Source organism: Cladophialophora immunda (genome assembly GCF_000835495.1).
Source record: "Cladophialophora immunda strain CBS 83496 unplaced genomic scaffold supercont1.2, whole genome shotgun sequence".
NCBI lineage: Eukaryota > Fungi > Ascomycota > Eurotiomycetes > Chaetothyriales > Herpotrichiellaceae > Cladophialophora > Cladophialophora immunda.
The window spans coordinates 2,228,213-2,249,556 of NW_015622542.1; the positions used below are offsets into that span (position 1 = coordinate 2,228,213).

The 21,344-nt window shown below is 53.9% G+C and overlaps 7 protein-coding genes across 7 annotated transcripts; 5 read left to right on the forward strand and 2 right to left on the reverse strand.

The window, feature by feature from the left end:
* The first annotated feature begins 3,430 nt into the window (after nucleotides 1-3,430).
* PV07_03086 (uncharacterized protein) lies at nucleotides 3,431-5,162 on the forward strand. The gene has a single exon (XM_016389750.1). The coding sequence runs from the start codon at nucleotides 3,927-3,929 to the stop codon at nucleotides 5,064-5,066; it is 1,140 nt and encodes a 379-aa protein (XP_016251652.1). The 5' UTR covers nucleotides 3,431-3,926; the 3' UTR covers nucleotides 5,067-5,162.
* A 14-nt stretch (nucleotides 5,163-5,176) lies between these two features.
* Nucleotides 5,177-7,161, reverse strand: PV07_03087 (uncharacterized protein; the record flags this gene model as incomplete). The annotated part of the gene is made up of 3 exons (XM_016389751.1): nucleotides 6,835-7,161; nucleotides 5,676-6,783; nucleotides 5,177-5,602 (listed from the first exon to the last, which is right to left on the reverse strand). Exons 1-3 carry the CDS (start codon nucleotides 6,852-6,854, stop codon nucleotides 5,177-5,179), a joined length of 1,554 nt encoding a protein of 517 aa, XP_016251653.1. The 5' UTR covers nucleotides 6,855-7,161.
* Nucleotides 7,162-8,251: 1,090 nt separating this feature from the next.
* On the forward strand, nucleotides 8,252-9,839 carry PV07_03088 (formate dehydrogenase; the record flags this gene model as incomplete). The annotated part of the gene is made up of 4 exons (XM_016389752.1): nucleotides 8,252-8,513; nucleotides 8,613-8,788; nucleotides 8,872-9,416; nucleotides 9,493-9,839. Exons 1-4 carry the CDS (start codon nucleotides 8,352-8,354, stop codon nucleotides 9,837-9,839), a joined length of 1,230 nt encoding a protein of 409 aa, XP_016251654.1. The 5' UTR covers nucleotides 8,252-8,351.
* Nucleotides 9,840-10,283: 444 nt separating this feature from the next.
* On the forward strand, nucleotides 10,284-12,879 carry PV07_03089 (uncharacterized protein; the record flags this gene model as incomplete). The annotated part of the gene is made up of 3 exons (XM_016389753.1): nucleotides 10,284-10,587; nucleotides 11,455-12,795; nucleotides 12,854-12,879. 3 exons carry the CDS (start codon nucleotides 10,284-10,286, stop codon nucleotides 12,877-12,879), a joined length of 1,671 nt encoding a protein of 556 aa, XP_016251655.1.
* An 878-nt stretch (nucleotides 12,880-13,757) lies between these two features.
* On the reverse strand, nucleotides 13,758-15,139 carry PV07_03090 (uncharacterized protein). The gene has a single exon (XM_016389754.1). The coding sequence runs from the start codon at nucleotides 15,081-15,083 to the stop codon at nucleotides 13,782-13,784; it is 1,302 nt and encodes a 433-aa protein (XP_016251656.1). The 5' UTR covers nucleotides 15,084-15,139; the 3' UTR covers nucleotides 13,758-13,781.
* A 745-nt stretch (nucleotides 15,140-15,884) lies between these two features.
* Nucleotides 15,885-18,041, forward strand: PV07_03091 (uncharacterized protein). The gene is made up of 4 exons (XM_016389755.1): nucleotides 15,885-16,147; nucleotides 16,206-16,543; nucleotides 16,603-17,062; nucleotides 17,124-18,041. The coding sequence occupies exons 1-4, from the start codon at nucleotides 15,941-15,943 to the stop codon at nucleotides 17,904-17,906; spliced, it is 1,788 nt and encodes a 595-aa protein (XP_016251657.1). The 5' UTR covers nucleotides 15,885-15,940; the 3' UTR covers nucleotides 17,907-18,041.
* A 1,171-nt stretch (nucleotides 18,042-19,212) lies between these two features.
* On the forward strand, nucleotides 19,213-21,221 carry PV07_03092 (uncharacterized protein; the record flags this gene model as incomplete). Its single annotated transcript, XM_016389756.1, has 3 exons — nucleotides 19,213-20,177; nucleotides 20,246-20,669; nucleotides 20,758-21,221. The coding sequence occupies exons 1-3, from the start codon at nucleotides 19,326-19,328 to the stop codon at nucleotides 21,219-21,221; spliced, it is 1,740 nt and encodes a 579-aa protein (XP_016251658.1). The 5' UTR covers nucleotides 19,213-19,325.
* Nucleotides 21,222-21,344: the final 123 nt, after the last annotated feature.

The following is a 21,344-nucleotide window of genomic DNA, read 5'->3' on the forward strand; positions in this document are numbered from 1 at the left end:
CGACACCCAAATACCACCCTCTCGCGGTTCCCTGTCGTTCCATCAGCATGTCTCCAGATCCCAACCAGTTCATGAGGACTTCTGGCCACCATGATTCTGTCTGGGTCCATCTTGACCCGTATTCCAATCGCCCTCAGTTCCCAAAATTGGAAAGAGACCTGGAGACCGATGTCTGCGTCATCGGATCTGGCATTGCAGGCATCTCGACCGCGGAACAGCTCGTGCGAAGGGGCGTCAATGTTGTGATGCTCGAAGCAAGAGACATACTCTCAGGTATGCTTCACTGGAGCTTAGGGAAGTGACATATAATAATATTGACCCCTGTGGCAGGAGAAAGTGGTCGAACATCCGGTCACCTGTCGTCAGACCTCGACGACGGCTATGGGGCGATCAAGAAGCTGTTCGGTTCCGACGGGGCAAAACATGCAGCCGAGTCACACGACTGGGCGCTCAAGCATGTCGGTGAGGTTTCAAACGAGCTGGGAATCGACTGCGAGTACCGTATGCTCCCCGCCTATGACCTCTCCCAATATCCCATCGGCACCAAGGAATACGACAATGACATGTCGGAACTTGAGGAAGAGTCTGCACTGCAAAGGGAACTCGGCCTGGATTCGAGATATGACGAGAGCCTCACCGTCAAAGGTTGGAGAGGAAAACCTGATCAAAGAGGAGGAGTCATTGTTGGCCGTCAAGCTACGTTCCATCCTACCAAATACCTGGTAGGCGTGCTGAAGTGGCTCAAGGAGCAGCCCAACTTCCAATGTTACACTCATGCACGTGTGACCGACTGTGCCGAAAGCGGTATCCACGTACCACTGGTGGATGTCCACTTGGGCCCGAAGACTGTGACAGTCTCGACTCTGAATGGGCATACAGTGAGATGCAACCACGCGATACAGGCCACCTGCGTACCTCTGCAGAAGCTGAGCGTCGTGGCCGAAATGGAGTACAACCGCACCTACTGCATCGCCATCCGCATCCCCAAGGGAACCGTCGAGGACTGTTTGATCTATGACACCGCCGATCCTTACAAGTATACTCGCATGACTGCCTGCGACGAGAAGGACGATTACATGGTGGTCGGCGGCTGTGATCACAAAGTGGGCCAGGAAGACGAGTGGGACGAGCGGTACAAGGAACTGGAAACCTGGGCGCGAGAACGCTTCCCCAACGCAGGGAGCGTGGATTACACATGGTCCGGCCAGATCTTCGAGCCGGTCGACCATATGGCGTTCATCGGCAGGAACGAGGGCAGCGACCGTGTCTATGTGATTACCGGCGACTCCGGCAACGGGCTCACTCACGGGGTGCTGGCCGGAAGACTGCTGGCGGATGAGATCCAGGGCGTCGACAACCCCTGGGCGAAGGTGTACAACCCTCAACGCATGGCGTCCGTGGCGTCCAAGCTGCCGAGCATGATCGAGCACGACGTCCAGATCAACACGCAATACAAGCGCCTGTTGCATTCGGATATCCAAGACGTCGAAGACCTCGGGAAAGATCAAGGCGGCGTGTTGAACCCAAAGACCTCGCGCCCTCAGGCCGTCTACAAAGACAAGGACGGCAAGGTCCACCGCATGAGTGCGGTTTGCCCTCATTTGAAGGGGATCGTGTGCTGGAACAACGACGAGAAGAGCTGGGACTGTCCGGTCCACGGCAGCCGCTTCAGTCCCGAAGGACTCCAACTCATCGGCCCGGCCAAAGGAGGCTTGCAGCCCTTTGACGACAGTGCAAAGGCGAGACAGAAGATTGCTGCCGAATCTTGAGAAATGTCGCAGTCAGGAACATGGAGCAAAAAATGGAATGTATCGCGTTCATACCCGGCGTATCAATCGAACGGGTGGGTATGGGTTATTCTAACTCGCGTACGGCGCACAGGTTCTAAGTTGTCACCATGAGCAAGTACCTTTAGCCAGTGTGGTTTAGTCCGTGACAATCAGGAGTCGCCACAGGAGTAGTTCCAAGGAACGGAAAAGGGTTGTATATCAATTGATAGTGTAGCAATGAGCACCACTCTCACCGTGGAAAGGGGGAATTGAGCCCAGAGGTCAAGTCCCTACGCCCGGAATCTGTGTCCGACGCCATGAGACGTCATGAACAGACCGCGGTTGAATTGCCAGCTCCAAGACCCTCGCTGGAGAGCCTATACTCTCTTCTTTCTTTGCTTTGCTATTGTTCTATTTTCTCCGTCGGAACTTGTCTTCAGGTGAACTTCACCACCGTTCCTTTGAGAGAAAAGGGAGACAAATACGCCACCTATCCGCCATGCCAGAGCATTATACTAACTCGGCAAGACCGAAGATCCGCTTCTCGCTCCTCGAATGTATCGCCATAGGGATCGGGGCAGGGGCAGTGGGTGTTGCAGCGTATGTATTGAACAGCTCTTGGGAAAAAGCGAAGCCCAGATACGGATGAAGAATGATGTAGTTGTTGTTCCCTCTTTTGGGGCTTTCTTTTCACAAAATCCACTTACTAATCGTGTCCCTCGTTGACTCTGACCGACATACCAGGATGACCTTGAGCGCCAAAGCCGAACAATCGCTCACGCACCGGCCCAACTCGTACGTACCAGGCAAAACCCTCTCGCGCCTCTTCGATCTCGATTTCCACGCCCATCCGGACCGAGTGAACCATGCGATGCACTGGGGCCAGGGGATGCTCGCGGCGGGCATTCGCGGCACCATGGCATACTACGGCGTCGTTGGGCCCTTTGCGAGCTATATTTTCATGGGCGTCAGGCTGCTCGTTGACCAGACATTGGAGAATTGGACGGGTGTCGGGGCTTTGCCGTGGTATGTATATCCTTTTTCCGCACCTCCGTTCTTCCGCTTCCGCTCCTCTTTCTTTCAAGAGGCATGGAAGCCTGCATTTCGTCGCATCAGTTCATATCATACATTGACTCCATGTGCCCATGCAAAACAGGACTTGGCCTGTCAACGAGCAAATCATTGATTTGATCCACAAGGCAGTCTTCGCGGCGGTCACAGGTTATGTAACGGACCGAATCATTCTGGGAGAAGCATTGAACGCTTGAGCTGCCGAATGGCGAAAGGATGTATCTGTCACGAAGAGTGTTGTGGTGTTCGACGTCCGCCCCGCGGCGCGAGAGGCTACTCCTTACGATCAGAAAGGCGATCGTGAGGGAGGCGGGCGGGGGAGAACTCGGGACGTCAGCCAGTCACAATGCGGGCGTGATTGGACTTGATGTGATTTACGAGTGCTGGGATTGAATCCTTTCTCAAATGCGGAATATGCCAAACGGACAATATGGTACGCGTCGGGGTGCGTTAAAGAGAGACGCCAATGTCTGCCAAGCCTTTTGACTTGGACGCGTAGTCCCGTGACACCACGTGACGCGTACCATTATGTTCACATAGCAGCCCTTGACTCTTCTCTACCTCGTCGAGATGATATGATCCAGCATGGGACCGTCCTACCGTCCAGCTGATATCCTCTACCCAAAGAACATTTGAATTACAACATCACAAGTCTCAAGGCCAGACTCGGTGAAGGCGGCAACAAGATCTCAGTGCACTTTCTCGGAGATTTCATGGGGCGGCGCGCCGCCTGTAGGAGCCTCAAACCCACCAAGAGACAATGTACGAAACTGAGGCAAATGGCGATGAAAAGGCTAACTACAGATGGTGCTTCAAGATGCTCCGTACTAAGCCAGCCTTGCGGGTGACACGGGTATGACTGTGACAAATAACTTTAGCAATTTATCCCACACATCGGAATCCCTCCGTACATCCAGTACATCCAGTACATCCAGGAAGCGAGCGATGCACGGCCAGAAGCATTCTCCACCGATTCCGAGCGCTTAAATATATCACCGTCGATCAATAAATCCCACCCCGTCCACTCCGCCGCCCTCTTACAATGTCGGTCCTCCGGGGGTGCTTGCTTTATCCTCCTTAACCATCATGTCCAGTCTGTCAGAGATATTTGGCCAGGGCCATAACGCCTACTTCTCCAATGGCCCCATCACCCGTCTCTCGTTCGTACGCTTAAATAACCAGCTTTTGGACAAAGCCTCCACCCACGCCAGTGCAAAGTATCTCACTTTTAATGAGTTAAACCCTCTGCGGACACCAAATGGGAAGCTTGCCTTCAGCAAATATGAGGACGTTGCCAATGCAATTGGTCGTCCCTACGCCAAAGATGAGAAGACCCAGATAGCTGAATTCAATCCGGATCATCATCACCCAACCCTCATCTTTCTCGGCCTGGACCTGGAAGACAAATCTGCGACTGCTGGGGGGAGCGCTCAGCTGGGCGAGTATGCTGGTGTGCCCTATTTTGCTCTCGATGTGAGCTCGAAGCATTATGCCCTGGTCAAGGAGTCGCAAACAGCCACCGGCCTCAAATACGTGCCCACCAGGGTTGACCTCACACTAGATCACGCGCAATCAGCTATATACAGCCATGCACGGTCCTTGATCGATTGGAATAATCGCAATCGCTACTGTTCTAGCTGTGGTGGCCGCATGTTGTCCACCCATGGAGGAGCGAAAGTGGTCTGTCCACCTGCCGACAATGGCGTCCTCCGCCAGCGTGCGTGTCCAACCCGGATCGGGCTTCACAACCAGGCATTCCCACGGACCGACCCTACGGCAGTCATCGCCCCCATATCGGCCGACGCGAAGCGCGTCCTCCTGGGCCGCGGAAAGCGCTGGCCTGCCAATTATTTCTCCTGTCTCTCCGGCTTCATCGAGCCTGGCGAAAGCATCGAGACGGCATCAAGACGGGAAGCTTATGAAGAAACTGGTGTCCACATCGACAGGGTACAGATCCACTCGAGTCAACCATGGCCGTACCCGTCGACAATGCTGATCGGCGTCATCGGCCAATGCGTCGAGGGAGGAGAGAACATTACCTATCCAGAGACGGAGCTGGAAGAGGCTAAATGGTTTGAGCTTGCTGAGGTTGAGCACGCCTTGAACAATGGAGCAAACCCAATGTGGGAGCCGCCTATCAAGGGATACACTGGTCCAAGAGTGCCTCCAAGCCAGCTGATGGCCCATCAGGTCCTGAGAGGGGTGCTGAAGTTGTTTCACAAATGAACTTATATTGACCGTTCCACCCTTTATAGAGCATGCTAGATGTCTCTTTCCGTCTCGGATCAACGTGATCAATCTTTGTGTTCGAACTGTTTGGATTCCACGCGCGGTCATTATAAAGCCATGTTACCCGCGCCAACCTCCCCAGGGAACATGGTCCAGAACTCTTGGAAGATCCCCGCCATCTCCTCCTCTGAGACGAGATAGTCGGCACCATCGAAATCATTTGGCACATGCAAGACGTCTACCAATGACGCATCGCTCGCTGACCCAGTCCTCGCGGATTGAGGCGTATCCCCTAGCTGTGCGTAGCTCCGTTGTCTAGCCTCTAGACCCGAGTGAGTGTTTGATTCTGAAGCCAGGTCCAATGTATTCCCTGTGGACCGAACGGAAACCGTGGCGGGATCAGAGACCGGCGTGTCGTGCAGGGCGCCATAGTCGACCATCAGATTGCGGAAACTCTGGAGCTCCTCCACGGACAGGTTGGCTTGTTGCACCCGGGAGGCGTGGTATTTTTGCAGTGAATATATGTTTTCGAGCTAAAGTGAAATCAATCCAGTCAGCGTTTCGTCTCTTGAAGCGGGACCGAGATGCGAAGGTACAACAGCTTACCCATCGGCTGGCCATGGGCCATTCGTTTTTCATCTCCTTGAGGAGCAAGTAGGCACTGTGGAGTCTGTGTCTGGTCTTGGTGAGAAACTCCGCACGGGGCTCGAGCGGGAAGGACTGGAAGTAGAGCATGACGCCGATCGTGGTGTACACGGTGAAGCCAATCCATGGAACCAACCCTCTCCGGAAGTCTGCGCCGAGCCGGTTGATCTCCTCGCACATGTCGCACACCGTGGACGCGGTGTCGTAGAGGGTGTACGACGACCGGCCCGCCCAGTCCCCGAACGCTTCCTGGTCTAGACCGTCCAGAGACCGCGGGCTTTTCGAGAGACCCAGGTGCGGCAGATCGTGGCGGTGGAGGAATATCACGGCCATGAAATATATGCAGTGCATGTAGCAGAAGCCCTGGCCCTGTTCAAGCACGCTGTGGGCTTGCAGCGAGAACAGGCTGTACCGCAGCCGGTCTGGCAATGTCAATTTCCAATGCTCCAGAGACGAGATAAGGCTGTGCACCCTCGATCCCTGATGATCGAGACTTTCAGTGACGGACTCGTCGCATGAGGCCCACTTCGCCACATGACCCCATATATCTGCCACTCTTACCGTATAAGCAAGGATAGACAGACTTGGCATAGTGTCAGGGCGCTTCTGTTGCGAGAATGCGTCGTTCAATAGTTCACATTGCACGGGTATCCCAAATATGAATGCCTCGTCTTCACACGGAAGCTGAATCCTCATATCTTCGGAGGTGAGGATACGTGCGCGGCTGCCGCCGCCACTGAGGAGGCTCTCCATGAGGAAGCACGTCCAAGCAGTGCGGCGACGTTCTTCGGCGAGAATGAATGCTTCTGACGCCGATACATCGTCGGAGGTGTTCAGGGATTCTGAACAGAGCCCCATCATCTGCACCATGCGCACTGCGATCCCGAGATAGATCCATGCGCTCTGTCCGTCGCCAGCACCCCACTTGTGTCCCGTAAGTAGCAAAAGCGCCTGTACTTGGGGCAGACTTGGGGAAGTGATACGGAGCTGCACGGCACGTGACGCTCGCTGCGCAAAGAAATCGCTGGCTTCAAGGGGAGAGCTAAAGCACGCTGGCGTTGGTGAATACCTAAGAGGGATTAACAAAGAGTTACTACATGCAATACAGGAAGGACGGCACCTGGAAGCAAGTGTGAGCATGGCCCACGCCAAAGCCGTATCAAGAGTTCCGTGCCTGATCTGCTGTAACAGCCTTGGCTTGTGGTGGAAACTCCACTTGTAAGTACACCGCAGATAGCATTGCTGCACATCTTTTGTGAACCACCTCAGAGGACCGTCTGTTGGGAGTTTCTCCGCAGGAAGAGTGTCCAGCTCTTCGGTTGGATCCAGTCGTCCCGGTTGTTCATCAGCGGGAATGAAGCTTTCAGAAGCGCCCAGTCCACTGTCCTTTCGGGGCTGCTGAACAGGGACAGCACGGCGCGGCTTCTTCGGCTGCCGATGTAAAGCGGATGTCCATTTTTGAGGAAAATAGCAGGAAGCCGCCCGTCCAGCGGATCGGCAACGATCACATGGAGCTTGGTTATGATGAGAACATCTCAGTTTGGCCGTTCGGCACGGAACACAGGCGATGGCATTTCGAGGCGCCGCGGAACGTGCTGACATGAAAGGTAGATTCGCGATTCCGGTTGGCTTTTGTCCACAAGTAACCGCATCCAGAAGGTCTCCAAGTCGTGCCTGACGTTCAGCTAGCCCTTAGAACGGCAGCCAAATGGCACTTCTTCACTCGCTGATCGCTTGAATAAGGAGGTGCCCGTTCTGCCTCAGACGAAAAGAATTGCCGGAACAGCGGGTTGCGCGCACAGACGTCCTCAGTGGTCTGACTGTGGCTGACGCTAGAAGTTTGAAAAATTTAACAATACACCTGTATTAGCTAACAGCTGCTCGTCCTCACACCAGGTATCCAGTCCTACTGGCCTCGACTGCTCTGGGGATGTTTGGATGTGGAGGAAGTTGACGCGGGGCAAAGAAACCATGGAGAAGGAACATTGCTGAGATCCACCTCCAACTGCATCTGGCCAATCGGCGCGATCGGCAGAATCGGCAGTCTCACTATGCCTATTGGCCAGTCTCTTGATATATTCTCCCAGTCTCACGTTTAACCTGCTCGCCAGCATTTCGCCGGCCGGTTGATCATTTATCACCTCATTGCGGAGTGCCAGTATGGAGTGCGGAGAGCCTCCAAGTCCAAATGAGTATATTCTTCCTATTTGGGCCATCAGCGAACCATGTGACAACTACTGAGGGACCTTGCCGTCCTCTGTCGACCTTTCCAGACCAGGATACTCTGAGCGAGGAGCACCCCTATCGTACACCCTGCTGTGTTCTAGATGCTAGTACCTACTCCATTAACATGGATGACAGTTTATCCCAAATCTTTTAGAGACTTCATTAACCTAAAACCCGGCTGAATTTCAGAACAAGTTCCAAAACTCTCGATACTCTACACAGTTCTAGTGCAGCCTTGTCCGCGATATCACCGAGCTGTGCCATTAAAAACGGCACCTTCTGCTGATAGTCGAAGGATAGTATTCAATCCCTGGTCCATCAAGTCTCGAAGCCCACTCGTTCGCTTTCAACAACGAGATCTTTCGCCCGGTATTGAAAGGAATTTACTGCTCCATTAGGGCTGCCACGGAAATGCTTCGTACAGCAGCGGTCAGAACCGGATTCTCAGGTTCTTCAACCTTGTGCGCCAAAGCGGGTTCACGGTTGCTGTGTCAAAAGCCTGGACCATCATCTATCAGATCTTTCTCCGCGTCAGCCAACCGCAATGTGAAGATCCTCTCTGTTTTATATGACGTGAGTCCCGCCCATCTTCTACCCGTTCACAGTTCTACACACGCCAGAGGGAAACCCCTCAGCACTCCTGTCTACATATGAGGGTACTAACGGTCGTAGGGCGGAGAACATGCCAAACAGCAACCGCGACTATTAGGGACAACCGAGAACGAATTGGGCCTGAGGAAGTGGCTTGAAGATCAGGGCCATACTCTGATCACCACCTCTGATAAAGAAGGTCCCAACTCGGTGTTTGAGAGAGAGCTTCCGGACGCGGAAATTCTCATCACCACCCCGTACGTCACCCGTCCGCCCCCAAATATTCAACAGGGTCACACAGTTGCATCTACAATGTGCTAATCTATGTGTTGGCCCATAGATTCCATCCGGCGTATCTGAACGCCGACCGACTGAAAAAGGCCAAGAACCTCAAGCTGGCTGTCACTGCAGGTGTCGGATCAGACCATATCGACCTCAATGCCGCGAATAAGACGAACGGTGGCATCACCGTCGCAGAGGTCACGGGCTCCAACGTTGTTTCCGTCGCAGAGCATGTGGTCATGACCATGCTGGGCTTGGTCCGTAACTGGATTCCAGCCCACGAACAGATTGAGCGTGGTGAATGGAATGTTGCCCAAGTCGCACGCAATGAGTACGACCTGGAAGACAAGGTGGTGGGCACGGTTGGAATCGGGCGCATCGGCCAGCGTGTCCTACGGCGGTTGAAGCCGTTTGACTGCAAGGAGCTGCTCTACTACGACTACCAGCCTCTCAATCCCGACGTGGAAGCTGAAATCGGGTGCCGAAGAGTGGAGAGCTTGGAGGACATGGTCGCACAGTGTGATGTTGTCACTATCAACTGTCCGTTACACGAAAAGACCTTTGGCCTCTTCAACAAGGAGTTGATCTCAAAGATGAAGAAAGGTAGGTCTTTGCAGTCGTTCGAGACTTAGGAAACGGCAGTATCTCTATATGTGACCTCAGTGCTAATATGCTTTAGGATCATGGATTGTCAACACTGCCCGCGGTGCGATAGTGGTTGCCGACGACATTGCCGCTGCGCTGAAGTCGGGCCACTTGAACGGCTACGGAGGAGATGTCTGGTTTCCTCAGCCCGCGCCACGAGACCACCCGCTTCGCTATGCCAAGAACCCTCTTGGAGGAGGCAACGGGATGGTTCCCCATATGTCGGGCAGCTCGCTGGACGCCCAGAAGCGCTATGCCGATGGTGTGAAGAGGATTCTGCAGAGCTACCTGAGTGGTACGCATGATTATGAGCCCGCAGACCTGATTGTATACCAGGGAGACTACGCCACACGCTCATATGGTCAGAGGAAGAAGAATTGATTCTGTACATGAAGAAAACTAGGATTGGCGGCCATAAAGGTAGCCGTATATACCATAGCATAGGTGACACGTTCTTCGTTTGGGCTCTCAATGTAGGAGAAAAAGTCTGTGATTTGACACCCGCAGTGTTTTGAATCGTTCAACCTTGCAGCGACGGTTGGCGTCGTGGTCTTCTACGCTACTCTTTCTGAATGGTCTGTCTGATGAAAAGGCTGGTCGATGTGTCCTTCACCTGCAGCCCGATTGGACCATGGATCCGGGACGCTGCCCAAGGCTAACGAGGCAGATAAGGCTGTGCAGAACATCGAGGAGGGCTGTGCACGTGAGCATCGACTGCCCAGCTTGCTGGAACCTACTTCCAGCCTCACGCCTTCCATTTGGCAACCCGAATTCTTCTTCTTTCCTTTCATCTCCATCAGAGTTCTCACTTGCAATTATCGCAAGATGCCTCTCGATCCGCTCTCCGCTATCGGCCTGGCGGCGAATATCGTGCAGTTCATCGATTTCGGCCGTGAGCTTATATCAGATGCCAAGGAGATATATCATTCAGCAAACGGGGCAACAGCCGACAATGTTGAGCTTCAGGGTGTCGCCGAAAACCTTGCGCGTCTCAGCTCGACGCTGATGAAACCACTGGATCCCACCCAAGGCGCTATCTCTGAGGCTGAAGCGGAGATTGTCAAAATCGCAGCCTCTTCTAGTTCCATTGCAGACGAGCTCTTAGCAACCATCAAGAACCTCAAAATCGGTGAGGGCCCGTACAAAAAGTGGCGAAGTTTTCGCCAGGCTCTAAACACTATCTGGAAAAAGGATAAAATTGCTAGGCTGCAGAGGAGGCTCGAGGATGCACGCAGCAACTTGTCGATTCACGTACTCTCTTTCATAAGGTAAAAGTCTCAGCTTGGAAGCCCTGTACAGTTCATCCTGACTATCCTTAGTGTGCGCCAGGGCCAGGTTCTTCGATCCCTGGAAGGTGCTCGTACTGCATGTCTAGAGATCGACTCAGCTCGGCTACAGAGAATCCAACCCATGCTCGAATCGCTATGTGGCCTCGTACAAAGTGGTCGGGAGCTCACAGCGCAGTATTTAGCGCAAATTGATCAGAAGTTGCGCAGCTCTGATTATGAGACCACAAAGTTGCGAAAGGAAGCGAGTGTGTTGAAAAGTCTAATGTTCGAGAGGATGGCACCTAGGTATGCTGCCATTTCTGACGCGCACGAGAATACGTTCAAATGGATATTCAAACCTTCCAGGTGGCCATCGTGCGATCCACGGTCGCGTATACGATTTCATGAATGGTTCACTCATGGTGATGGGATCTACTGGGTCTCAGGCAAACCCGGTAGTGGGAAGAGCACTTTGATGAAGTATCTTCGTGATTGTCAGCAGACAAAACAATGTCTCCAAGTCTGGGCCAACAATGACCGTCTTGTCATGGCCGGATTCTTCTTCTGAATATCTGGTAACGACATGCAGAAGTCTCAACGCGGTCTCCTTCAACAGATCTTGTTCGAGATACTTAGAAGCTTTCCGGAATGGACCCCAAAGATCTGTCCACAAAGATGGGCAACATCTCGACATGGTTTCCAAATGCAAACTGAATGGTCTTTGTCAGAACTGAAAGGGGCTTTCAACGAAATGAGTCTAATGACTGTGAGCCCCGGAAACTCGTCAAAGCTTTGCCTATTCGTCGACGGTCTAGACGAATACCATGGCGACCCCTTGGATCTTATCAAAACAATACAGAATATTGCTCAGATCGACAATGTCAAAATTTGTGCTTCTAGCAGACCCTGGAACTGCTTTGAAGATGCCTTTGGTCAAGATGCTCAAAATAAGTTATACTTGCAAGACCTCACTAGAGATGACATTGTTCTGTACGTGAAGGAGAAGCTAGAGGAGGTTCCAAAATTTTCACTGCTACGACAAGATGTCGTCCAGATTGAGCGACTGATATCAGAAATCGTGTCTCGCGCCCAAGGAGTGTTTCTCTGGGTGTATCTGGTTTCACGATCTCTTAGGGAAGGCCTCATCAATGGCGATTCTTTGACTCTGTTGTACGAGAGATTAGTGGAGATGCCATCTGACCTTGAGGAATTTTTCGAGAAACTCATCAGATCCGTCGATAAGGTTTATCGAACTAGGATGGCTCACACTTTCCGAGTGGCGCTGGCAACACCTGAACCTCTTCGACTTACTCTTTATTCATTTATTGACGAGGGTTCTCACATTCTCAGGCCAAGTACCGGAGGAACTGACAAAGGCTCATTCTCCAATCGGGAAATCTTCGAGACCGAAGAAGCAATGAGTCGACAACTGAATGGCCGCTATAAAGGGCTCCTGGAACCAGTTGGTGAACCAGGATCCAGGGAAGTCGATTTTTTCCATCGAACTGTTCGCGACTTTCTAGCCACAACGCAAATGCAACATCTGTTTGCTTCATACTCCGCAGTCAACTTCAATGCGTCTGTGTGCATATGTAAAGCGTTGATTCAGCAAGTCAAATCCTTCCCTATTAGCCTTGGCCAAGTTGCCTTGAATCATTTCGTTGCGTTTGCTCAAAGAGCAGAGGAAGAGCGAGGCATTCCCAGCACACCTTTGATGGACGGGATGGACGACGTCATTGACTCATGCGCTCCGTTGTCCTTATTCAGAAATAGCTTGGAGATCCGTGGTAAACATTCAATCTCATTGCTCGGGAAAGCCATTGAGTATCACTACGTCTCCTACCTTCAAGCTCGACTTGAAAGACAACCAGATCTGTTCGTGGGCCACGATGCACGAGCTTTGATGATAGCTTTCCTGCGGTCGTCCAGATTCGAGACACATGATGTCAAGCAAGCTTCATGTAGGATGGCTGTATTCCTACTCGAGAATGGGGCCGATCCAAACGGAACGATTGACGGAAAGCCAATACTGCACATCCTGCTTGACGACTACGGTATCTACGATGCAGGTACGTCTGCCTTTTACTTCTGGTCGTTCTTAACACTGTTGCTCAAACACGGGGCAAGGTTTCGACGGGACTTTGCATATCTGAATTGTAAATTTTGGGAAGATCTCCTGGATTGTTTCAGGCATTCACAGCTTCAGGGGTTGGTGCAGGAAACATATGGTCTGCTGTTTGCCAGAGGACTTAGTCCTAATATCGAGATCAATTTTCCGGGAGCAAAGCGCACACTGTGGGCTCAATTGTTGCGGCGTGTTTATTTGTTCAAACCTGATAATCCTGAAGCCTGTTTGGAAATGATGAGTCTTTTTGTTCGGGAAGGGGCGGATCCCTATCTTACCCAAGAGTACCCAGGACAGGGAAGTTTATCTGTTTCAGAGGTTTCATCCAAGATTCTTCACCACAACGTTGAGGTGAATGTGAAATTCAAGGCTGTTTTGGGGCATGCCATGAGATGGTGGGATAGACCATCTGCACAACACTGGCGTCCAAGGGGAAAGAGGGAACATGCATGGTCAGGCGGCCGCGATACTTGGTCAACCGACGACGAGGCCAGAAAGCAAAGACGGCTCGAGAGCCGGCGACAGCGGCGACGAGGCCGGGACGAATGTCCAAAAGTCCCGCCACACACATTTGAATACAAGCGACGACGGCCGGAAGAAGGAGGTCGAAGATACGGGTCTACGAGGAGAAATGAGTGGAGGTGATCACTGCATCTCTGGAAGAACCTCGCTACCGGCCTCCCACCTCTGGAGTGCCGTGAGTCCCCCAGCATGCAGGTTGGGTATCTTCAAGAGTCTTGTGACCAATGCTGAGCAACGGCTTGGCTAGAGGATCAAGGCCTTGACTAGTTATTACCAACATTCCATTGCGGATCAGCCTACTTAGTACCAGCATCCAGCCACGCATGCGCGAGCCGGTGCTATTTCTTGGTTAATACTTCTCTACAGACAACAATGTAGTCGTTGGCCGAGTCAACTTCCTCCTTCTCATCATTTGTATCTAACCTCAAGGACACTCAGCACGCTTCCCCGCGGCTTGTTCACATTTGCGATCTCTAACCCAGGATCAGCAGCCTTGACTATCGCGTTCCACTGAGCCAGATCCCTTTCACCGCCCCCCATGGCTTGCATCATGAAGAGGTCTCTCATACGGCTTATCCCTTTCTCTCTCTGGCCAACTCCTGCGTCATTGGGATTCGCCAAAACGACGCTCATAATCACGATTCTTGATCTGCGTTTGTCTAGCGCCGGCAGGAGTGTTCGCAAGATCTTGGCGGCGTCGGCGTCGGACCAGTTCTGGAGGCACTGTCGTATGAAGAAAACATCCGCACCACGATGGCTGGGAGGCTGAGGTTGGAAGAAGTCGTGCGCTTCGAACGCGACCCGGTCTCCCAGTTCTGCTGGAACCGATGCCCTCTGCGACAGAACTTGTGGGAGGTCCTGCACTATAAACTCCAAGTGAGGAAACTCTCGTGCAATGGTGATGCTAACATGGCCTGTCGAGCCGCCCATGTCGACGACTTTCGCCCCCTGCGGGAGGGCGCCCCAGTCATATCCACTGACTGTATGTCGAATGTGGGACTCCTCTGCAGCCACGATGGTCTTCATGTGCGCAGCTTGCTGTTTTGCGAGAGCTGGGTTCGACATGATATACTTGAAGAAAGGGATGTCCGTGTTCATGGCAATGTTGAATGCTGTTTTGGGTTTCGCCCCGGGGCCAAGTTTGAGATTGGCCTCGGTCATCTCGGGCATTTTGCTCACAACCGTGTGGCCCGTCTCACTCATGAACAGGAAAGTGTCGTGCACCGGGGATGAGGATCTGAGGTCCAGAGAAATGGGAGTATGTCCAATGTGACCTTGAACTGGCTCCTGAAAGAAGCCCGCCGTCATCGCCATGCGGCATATGCGCATGAGCTCGCCCTGTGGCACCTTGGCCGCTGCAGTCAAGTCTTCATAGGAGATGGTACCCGAGGCTGGAACATGCGTCGCGACGTCGAAGCGACAGATCCAACGTATCGCTGCCATCTGCTGGGTATATAATGTCATTTGTTGCTGGACGTCGGTCGCAGACATGACCAGCTGTTGCATCAGCATGGTCGATTCGAGTATCGCCGCTTTCGCTGCATTGATTTCGGGAGGCGAGTTGAGAGGGATGTCAAACGAGCCAGGCTGTCCGTCGACCGGCCCTTTTGTGTGAGCTTCGTTGAGGAACCGGGTGATTTGTGCGGCGGATGTCTGTGTTTTCTGAGCTAAGGCTTCAAGAAGGCCCAGAACGGTACCCGAAGACTCCATTCCGGCGCGAGAAGCACGACTATGGCCCGGTGGTGTATGAGGGAGACAAATACCAAACTGATCAGGCATGTACGAGGAAAGAATTCCTTGATCAGAAGGGTCGCTCACAGCAATATCTATCACCAGCTAGCCCCAGCAATTCGGGGTCTGCGACTTCTGCGGCTCTTGACCGCCTCAATCTGCTGACTCAGTAATGGATGGATCTTCTGCAAAGAAAAGGGGGCTGATAGTATAAGGTACAATGCAACAAAGGCACATTTCATGGGCGTTTTACTCTCGACAGCCGGAAGGAGTGCAGCATAAGCACTAAGGAGTGCAAGGCTTCCCATTCCTCCTCGCCGTTTTGCCTAGAGGAGAGGTTTGGTATCGCTCTGGGTGCCTCATCGTTACCTGGTAAGTTCACCGGGACTTGAGGATTCTGTGATCAAATTTGTTCGGAACTAGTCCCTGGTTGCTTGAATCCAATTCTAGACAGCTGAACCGCTAGGTAGGCAGAAGAGTTTAGACTGGGCGGGGGCTAGCTTTGAACTGTCGCGGAGCATAAGGCATTGCTTAGGTAACCTGCATTTAATGGAATTGATAACTGATGTTGGAGCTATGGGATCAAAGTGGAAGAGGTCGATCTCGGCAGGTATATACATGCCTTGATGCCAATCTATCCAGGGCGCGCATTTGTTGATCTTGTGCCAAGGCGTAAGGGCGTAGGCCGCCATTTTGGGCTAGGCCGAAAGTATCGTCTGTATAGCTATCTAGATAAGGCTCTCAACCCCCTATCTTTTCTTGTAGAAGTAACAACGTCAACTTTCCATCTCTTCCCTCTCAACGACCGCTTTCCCGCTTTACGATACATTTTCATCATGGCAACAGCGTCAGGCAGCATCGCAGAGATGGAGGACGTAATCGGGGCGATCGAACTACCAGTAGCACGGCCACTTCCCCCGGCCGTTGTCAACTCGACACCAAGTGCGGAGGTCACGGCTCGTGAGACGCCGACTCAACTCTCATCTGAGCCGGGCCAACGACGGAGTAGATTTAGGACGTTGACGGTCATGGCCGCTCTTTTTGTACGGAATATATATTCTCTTGTCTCCTGGCTCCATTCCTGACTCTGTGACCGTCCAGGCTGCCCTGTTCATCGCCGCGCTGAACACCACCATCGTCGCCACCGCAATCCCGACCATCTGCTCCGATCTGCACTCCGCCGCCGGCTACTCCTGGATCGGGGCCTCATATGTCATTACCACCACCGCTGTCGTCCCCATATGGGCGAAGCTATCAGACATATGGGGCCGCAAGCCGATTCTGCTGACCGCCGTGGCGCTGTACTTTGCCAGCTCCATCATCTGCGCCGTCTCGAGCAGTATGGGCATGCTGATCGCGAGCCGCAGTGTCCAGGGCGTATCCGGGGGCGGCCTATCCTCCCTCATCACCATTGTCATTTCAGACCTGTTCAGCATGAGGTATGTGCCAATTGGTAACCCCGTGCGCATGACCCAGCACCTCTAATCGTCCCTTGCAGGAGCCGACCTCTTTTCCTCGGTCTCCTTCACGTAACCTGGGCTGTTGCCGGTGGCCTTGGACCGGTGCTCGGCGGGGCCTTCACCCAGCTCCTTTCGTGGAGGTGGATATTCTGGATCAACCTCCCAATCTCGGGGACGGCGTTCTGCTTGCTGCTCTTTTTCCTGGACGTGCATAACCCGAAAACCAAATTCGCCGACGGGGTCAAGGCGATCGACTGGGCGGGCAGTCTTTCTATCGTGTCCGTCATGGTCATGGTGCTTCTCGGTCTCAACTTTGGAGGCACGGCGTATCCGTGGGACTCGCCGAAGGTCATCTGCCTGGTCGCGGTCGGTGCTTTGATGGCCGTCGTGTTTCTCTTCAGCGAGAGCCGACTCGCCCGGCACCCGATCATGCCTCTGGGCCTGTTCCGCCACAAATCCAATGCCGCATGTCTTGCGATTGGCTTTGCACAGCATTTCGTAGGTGTTCGCAGAAAGACCTTCTGGGGGAATACAGCTATACTGACAACCGGCGACGTAGGTCATCAACGCGGCCGAGTACTATCTTCCACTCTATTTCCAGTCGGCAAAGGAGGCTTCGCCGCTGCAATCTGGCCTCCTCCTCCTTCCGCTGATAATCACCGAGGCACTTACTGGAATCTTCGCGGGCCTTTTCATTTACCGTGCGGGCCGCTATGTCGAGCTCATCTGGGTTGGTGTGGCGTTGCTGACCGTCGGCAACGGGCTCTACATCTATCTCAACGCGACGTCCCCGATAGGATCGATTGCGGCGTTCGAAGTCGTGGCCGGGCTGGGCGCAGGCCTTCTGTTTGAACCTCCTCTCATCGCTCTGCAAGCTCTCGTCTCCCAAGACGACACCGCAACCGCCACGGCAACTCTCGGCTTCATCCGGAACATCGGTATCGCGCTCTCGATCGTCGGCGGCGGGATCATCTTCCAGAACGGAATGCAACTGCAGAGGTCGAAATTGCGAGGTCATGGACTGCCGGCAGACCTGGTCGAGACCTTCTCTGGCCCGGACGCCGCGACGAATATCGACCTCATCGCGACCATCTCAGATCGGGCCCAGAAGCTAGCGGTCAAACAGGCCTTTGCGTGGAGTTTGAGGAACATATGGATCATGGCCGCTTGTATGGCCGCGTGTGGGCTTCTTGCCGGTGGGCTTGTCACAAAGAAGGAGCTGGCGAAAGAGCACACCGAGACTCGGACTGGGATCAAAGACAAGAGAGAGGTCGACATGGCCGGGCATGACGGCTTGGAACCGGCACCTACCGTTGCGAGCAGGGAAGAACTCTCCGCCTAAGCACTGCATAGAATGGTCATGGTAAGTCACGGCCACGTCAGCGCGATATCGAGCGGAGATATTCTTGCTCTCTATATCAAACGAGGTTCCTTCTTTATACCTGCCGAACAGTGCCACTTCTTTAGTTCGAGATACGTTGGGTTTGGATTTTTCCTCGAGCCCGACTTAGATCTTGGGCTGCGACTTAAAGATCACCCTTTCAGGTAAACTTTGCGCCTTGTGCTGAGAGAACATCCAGCCCTAGGGCAAGGTTGGTTTCCAAATGTCCAAGAGAATCAAAGCAACTCACCATATTCCGGCTCTGGATTTTGCCATCCGTCCATCATCGACAGGCTTGCACTGTGCCAAAGTCGTTGCCGGTCCTCGTCGTCCGACGTCATATTTATGGCTCGCGACCACAAAGATCTTTTGACCTGCCTTTAGACCGCGATCCTCAAACCAGTCGCCAGAAGACACCAAGGAGTCTCCTTGCACCGCGTGCATTGGCCCCAACGACTCGGGTCATTACGCCAGGATGGTGCACAACGGGATCGAGAATAGAATGCTATCCACGCTCTGCGAGGCTTGGGGGATTATGAAGAGGCAGAGGAGAGAGAGGGTATGTGCTAGACGACGCGTTGGAGAAAGTGGTATAGGACGACGACAGTAGTGCAAGGCGCAGGGTTCTGGTCCGTCATGGAAGCTGCTGCACGACTTGTATTGGCTCCCATCATCGTTGCAGGCCAATTCCTTTGCGTGGCTAGTGGACGAGATAGAAAGCATAGGGATCAAGGGTGCGAGGGGCGCAGTCGAAGGGGCTCTGTTGGTGCAGGCCCAAGGATGCCCTCTTCGTTTACCGAGTCAGATATTCGTTGATAGCCGAGAATCTGAAAGTCATTTGACTCCAATGCCTTTTGACAGCCGTGATAGAAGGCTACTACCAGGAAGGGTGTCTGTGTCAATTGCCGACGGACTGTTCGCCGCTGGGGCCGTTGATCGCCAACGGCGTGGCGCCACCCGAGGAGGAAGAATGATCTACGCTCAGCATCACCACTATCACCACTTCACCTCCACAACCTCCACCACCCACAACACCATCTCCTCATCCCGCCCTGCGACCCTTTGATGCCCGCTGTCGATCATCTCTCCCCACGACTGTCCTTTGCATCATTGGCCATCGGCAACGTCCCGACACGTCATTACCGCGTCAATGTCACAGAACGTCAATCACGTCCCCAATGCAGCAGGTCGCATCTCTTGATCCCTGCAGTGCTTCGCGATGCTTGCAATGCTTGACCAAAAGCTTGGGCTCGCACTCCTGGTTCCCCCATAAAGTGGGCAGCCCAGCGGCCCTTTCGGCTATTATCAACATGGACCGCTTCTGTTTTGTCGCTTTCTCCTCCTTCCTCTCTCTCTCTGAAAATCAACGTGTCCTCTAGAATGTCTGTGATGCAAGGAACGAAGCACCTCGTCGGTGGGTGGCTGATTGCCGCCATCACTTCAGTATGCTCCTCGGGCTTTCTGTTGTTCGGGTACGACCAGGGCGTCATGTCCGGCGTGGTGATATCCAAGTACTGGCTGGCGCAGATGGACCACCCGAGCTCACTCATGGTCGGCACCATGACGGCGCTGTATGATGTGGGAGCCGTGTTTGGGGCCATCGGCGCCGCCTTCACGGGCGAGCAGCTGGGGCGTAAGAGGACTCTGCTGCTGGGCACCACGATCCTGATCATCGGCACGGTCCTCATGGCCAGCAGCTACGAACGGATCCAGTTCATGGTCTCGCGAGTCTGCACGGGAATAGGCATCGGGTACATCACGTCTGTCACGCCCGTCTACCAGGCGGAGATCAGTGCCGCCGCGCAACGCGGATGGCAAGTGTGCTGCCAGCTCACCACCATGCTCGGCGGGTTGATGATTGCCTACTGGATCAACTACGGCTTCTTCTTCATCCACAGCAGCGCGCAGTGGAGATTTCCCCTCGCCTTCCAGCTGGTCTTTGCCATCTACATCATGCTGGTCGCTCCGTGGCTGCCCGACACCCCGCGCTGGCTCATGCGACATCGCACCCCGGCGGAGGGGCTCGCGGTCCTCGCGCGACTGAGGGGACGGGATGAGAAGGACCAGCTCGTGCAGACGGAGAAGGACGAGATCATGGAGGCCATTGCCATCGAAGAGAAGGAGGAGGGCTCGTGGGCAGATTTGTTCCGCAGCAACGGCATCTCGGCCAACAAGCGCTTCTACCTCGCGCTGGGAATCCAATTTATGCAGCAGATGTCGGGCATCAACATTGTAAGTGCACTGTCCGCCTCAGGCTGCGGGAGCATTACATGGCTGACAGAACGGTTTCCATTTGCCAGGTGACATACTACGCTCCGACGCTCTTCACCACGTCGTTGAACATGACCCAGGAGATGTCGATTCTCATGGGCTGCTTCCTGCAACTGTGGTATATTATCGCCTCGTTTCTGACATGGTACACGATCGACCGCGTGGGACGGCGGCTCCTCTTCATCTCCATGGCCTTTGGCATGTGTCTGGTGCTGGTGGCCGAAGCCATCGCCGTCAACCGCATCGAGGCCGCCCACTACCACAACACCTCCGCGGGGGTGGCCGCCGTGTTCTTCGTCTTTGCGTTCGAGGCCTGCTTCACCTGGGGCTGGATGGCCACCGTCTGGGTCTACCCGCCAGAGATCCTGCCGCTGAAGATCCGAGCCAAGGGCGCCGCGCTGGCCGCCGGCGCGGATTTCCTGGGCAACTTTCTCGTCGTCGAGGTCACGCCGGGTAAGGCCCCGCCCTCTAGAAGAAAACGACCTTCTGGTTCACTAATTGTGATCTATGCGAACGCTGACTGACTCTTCTTCTCTTTTAGACGGCGTCAAAAACCTCGGCTGGAGGTTCTACATCGTCTGGGCGGTGCTCAACCTCGCCAATGCCATCATCGTCTGGCTCTTCTACCCGGAAACCGGCGGCCAGCCGCTCGAGGCGATCGACACGCTCTTCGCGGACAAGGAGCAGCGCAGACGAGCCTCGACCCTGAACCACAGCGGCGGCGGCGGGGCCACGGTCGCCCTTCCCGCCGACGACGACAGCGACGAGGTCGACACCGAGGATATTGGAGAAGACAAGAAGGGCCTCCTGAGCAGACTGCAGTGGAGCATCGTGCGCAAGGCGGACAGGCAGGTCAAGGCGTACAAGCGCGCCGGGCGGCGGCGGGTCTCGGATATGACGGCGGTGTCCGACACCACGACCGCGCGGGGCGGCGACGAGGAAGAAAGTCCCGATGGGGGAGGGAAAGTCCACGAGGACCAGCGAGAAATCGTGGTGCAGAAGTGAACGGAGAAAAGAAAGAAAGAATCACCGTGGCTTTGATTATAGAGCGGCTGCGCGGCAGAGACAGGCTCAAGTTATAGATAGAGAGAGAGAGAGACATATACATGGGTGTGTATTACATATAAA

Bases quoted from the DNA above. Each gene is read 5' to 3' on its own strand.
- PV07_03086 (XM_016389750.1), top strand. From the start codon at position 3,927: ATGTCCAGTCTGTCAGAGATATTTGGCCAGGGCCATAACGCCTACTTC.
- PV07_03091 (XM_016389755.1), top strand. From the start codon at position 15,941: ATGGCAACAGCGTCAGGCAGCATCGCAGAGATGGAGGACGTAATCGGG. The intron at 16,148-16,205 runs GTACGGAATATA...GTGACCGTCCAG, and splicing joins CGGTCATGGCCGCTCTTTTT to GCTGCCCTGTTCATCGCCGC. The intron at 16,544-16,602 runs GTATGTGCCAAT...CGTCCCTTGCAG, and splicing joins TCAGACCTGTTCAGCATGAG to GAGCCGACCTCTTTTCCTCG.
- PV07_03090 (XM_016389754.1), bottom strand. From the start codon at position 15,083: ATGGAGTCTTCGGGTACCGTTCTGGGCCTTCTTGAAGCCTTAGCTCAG.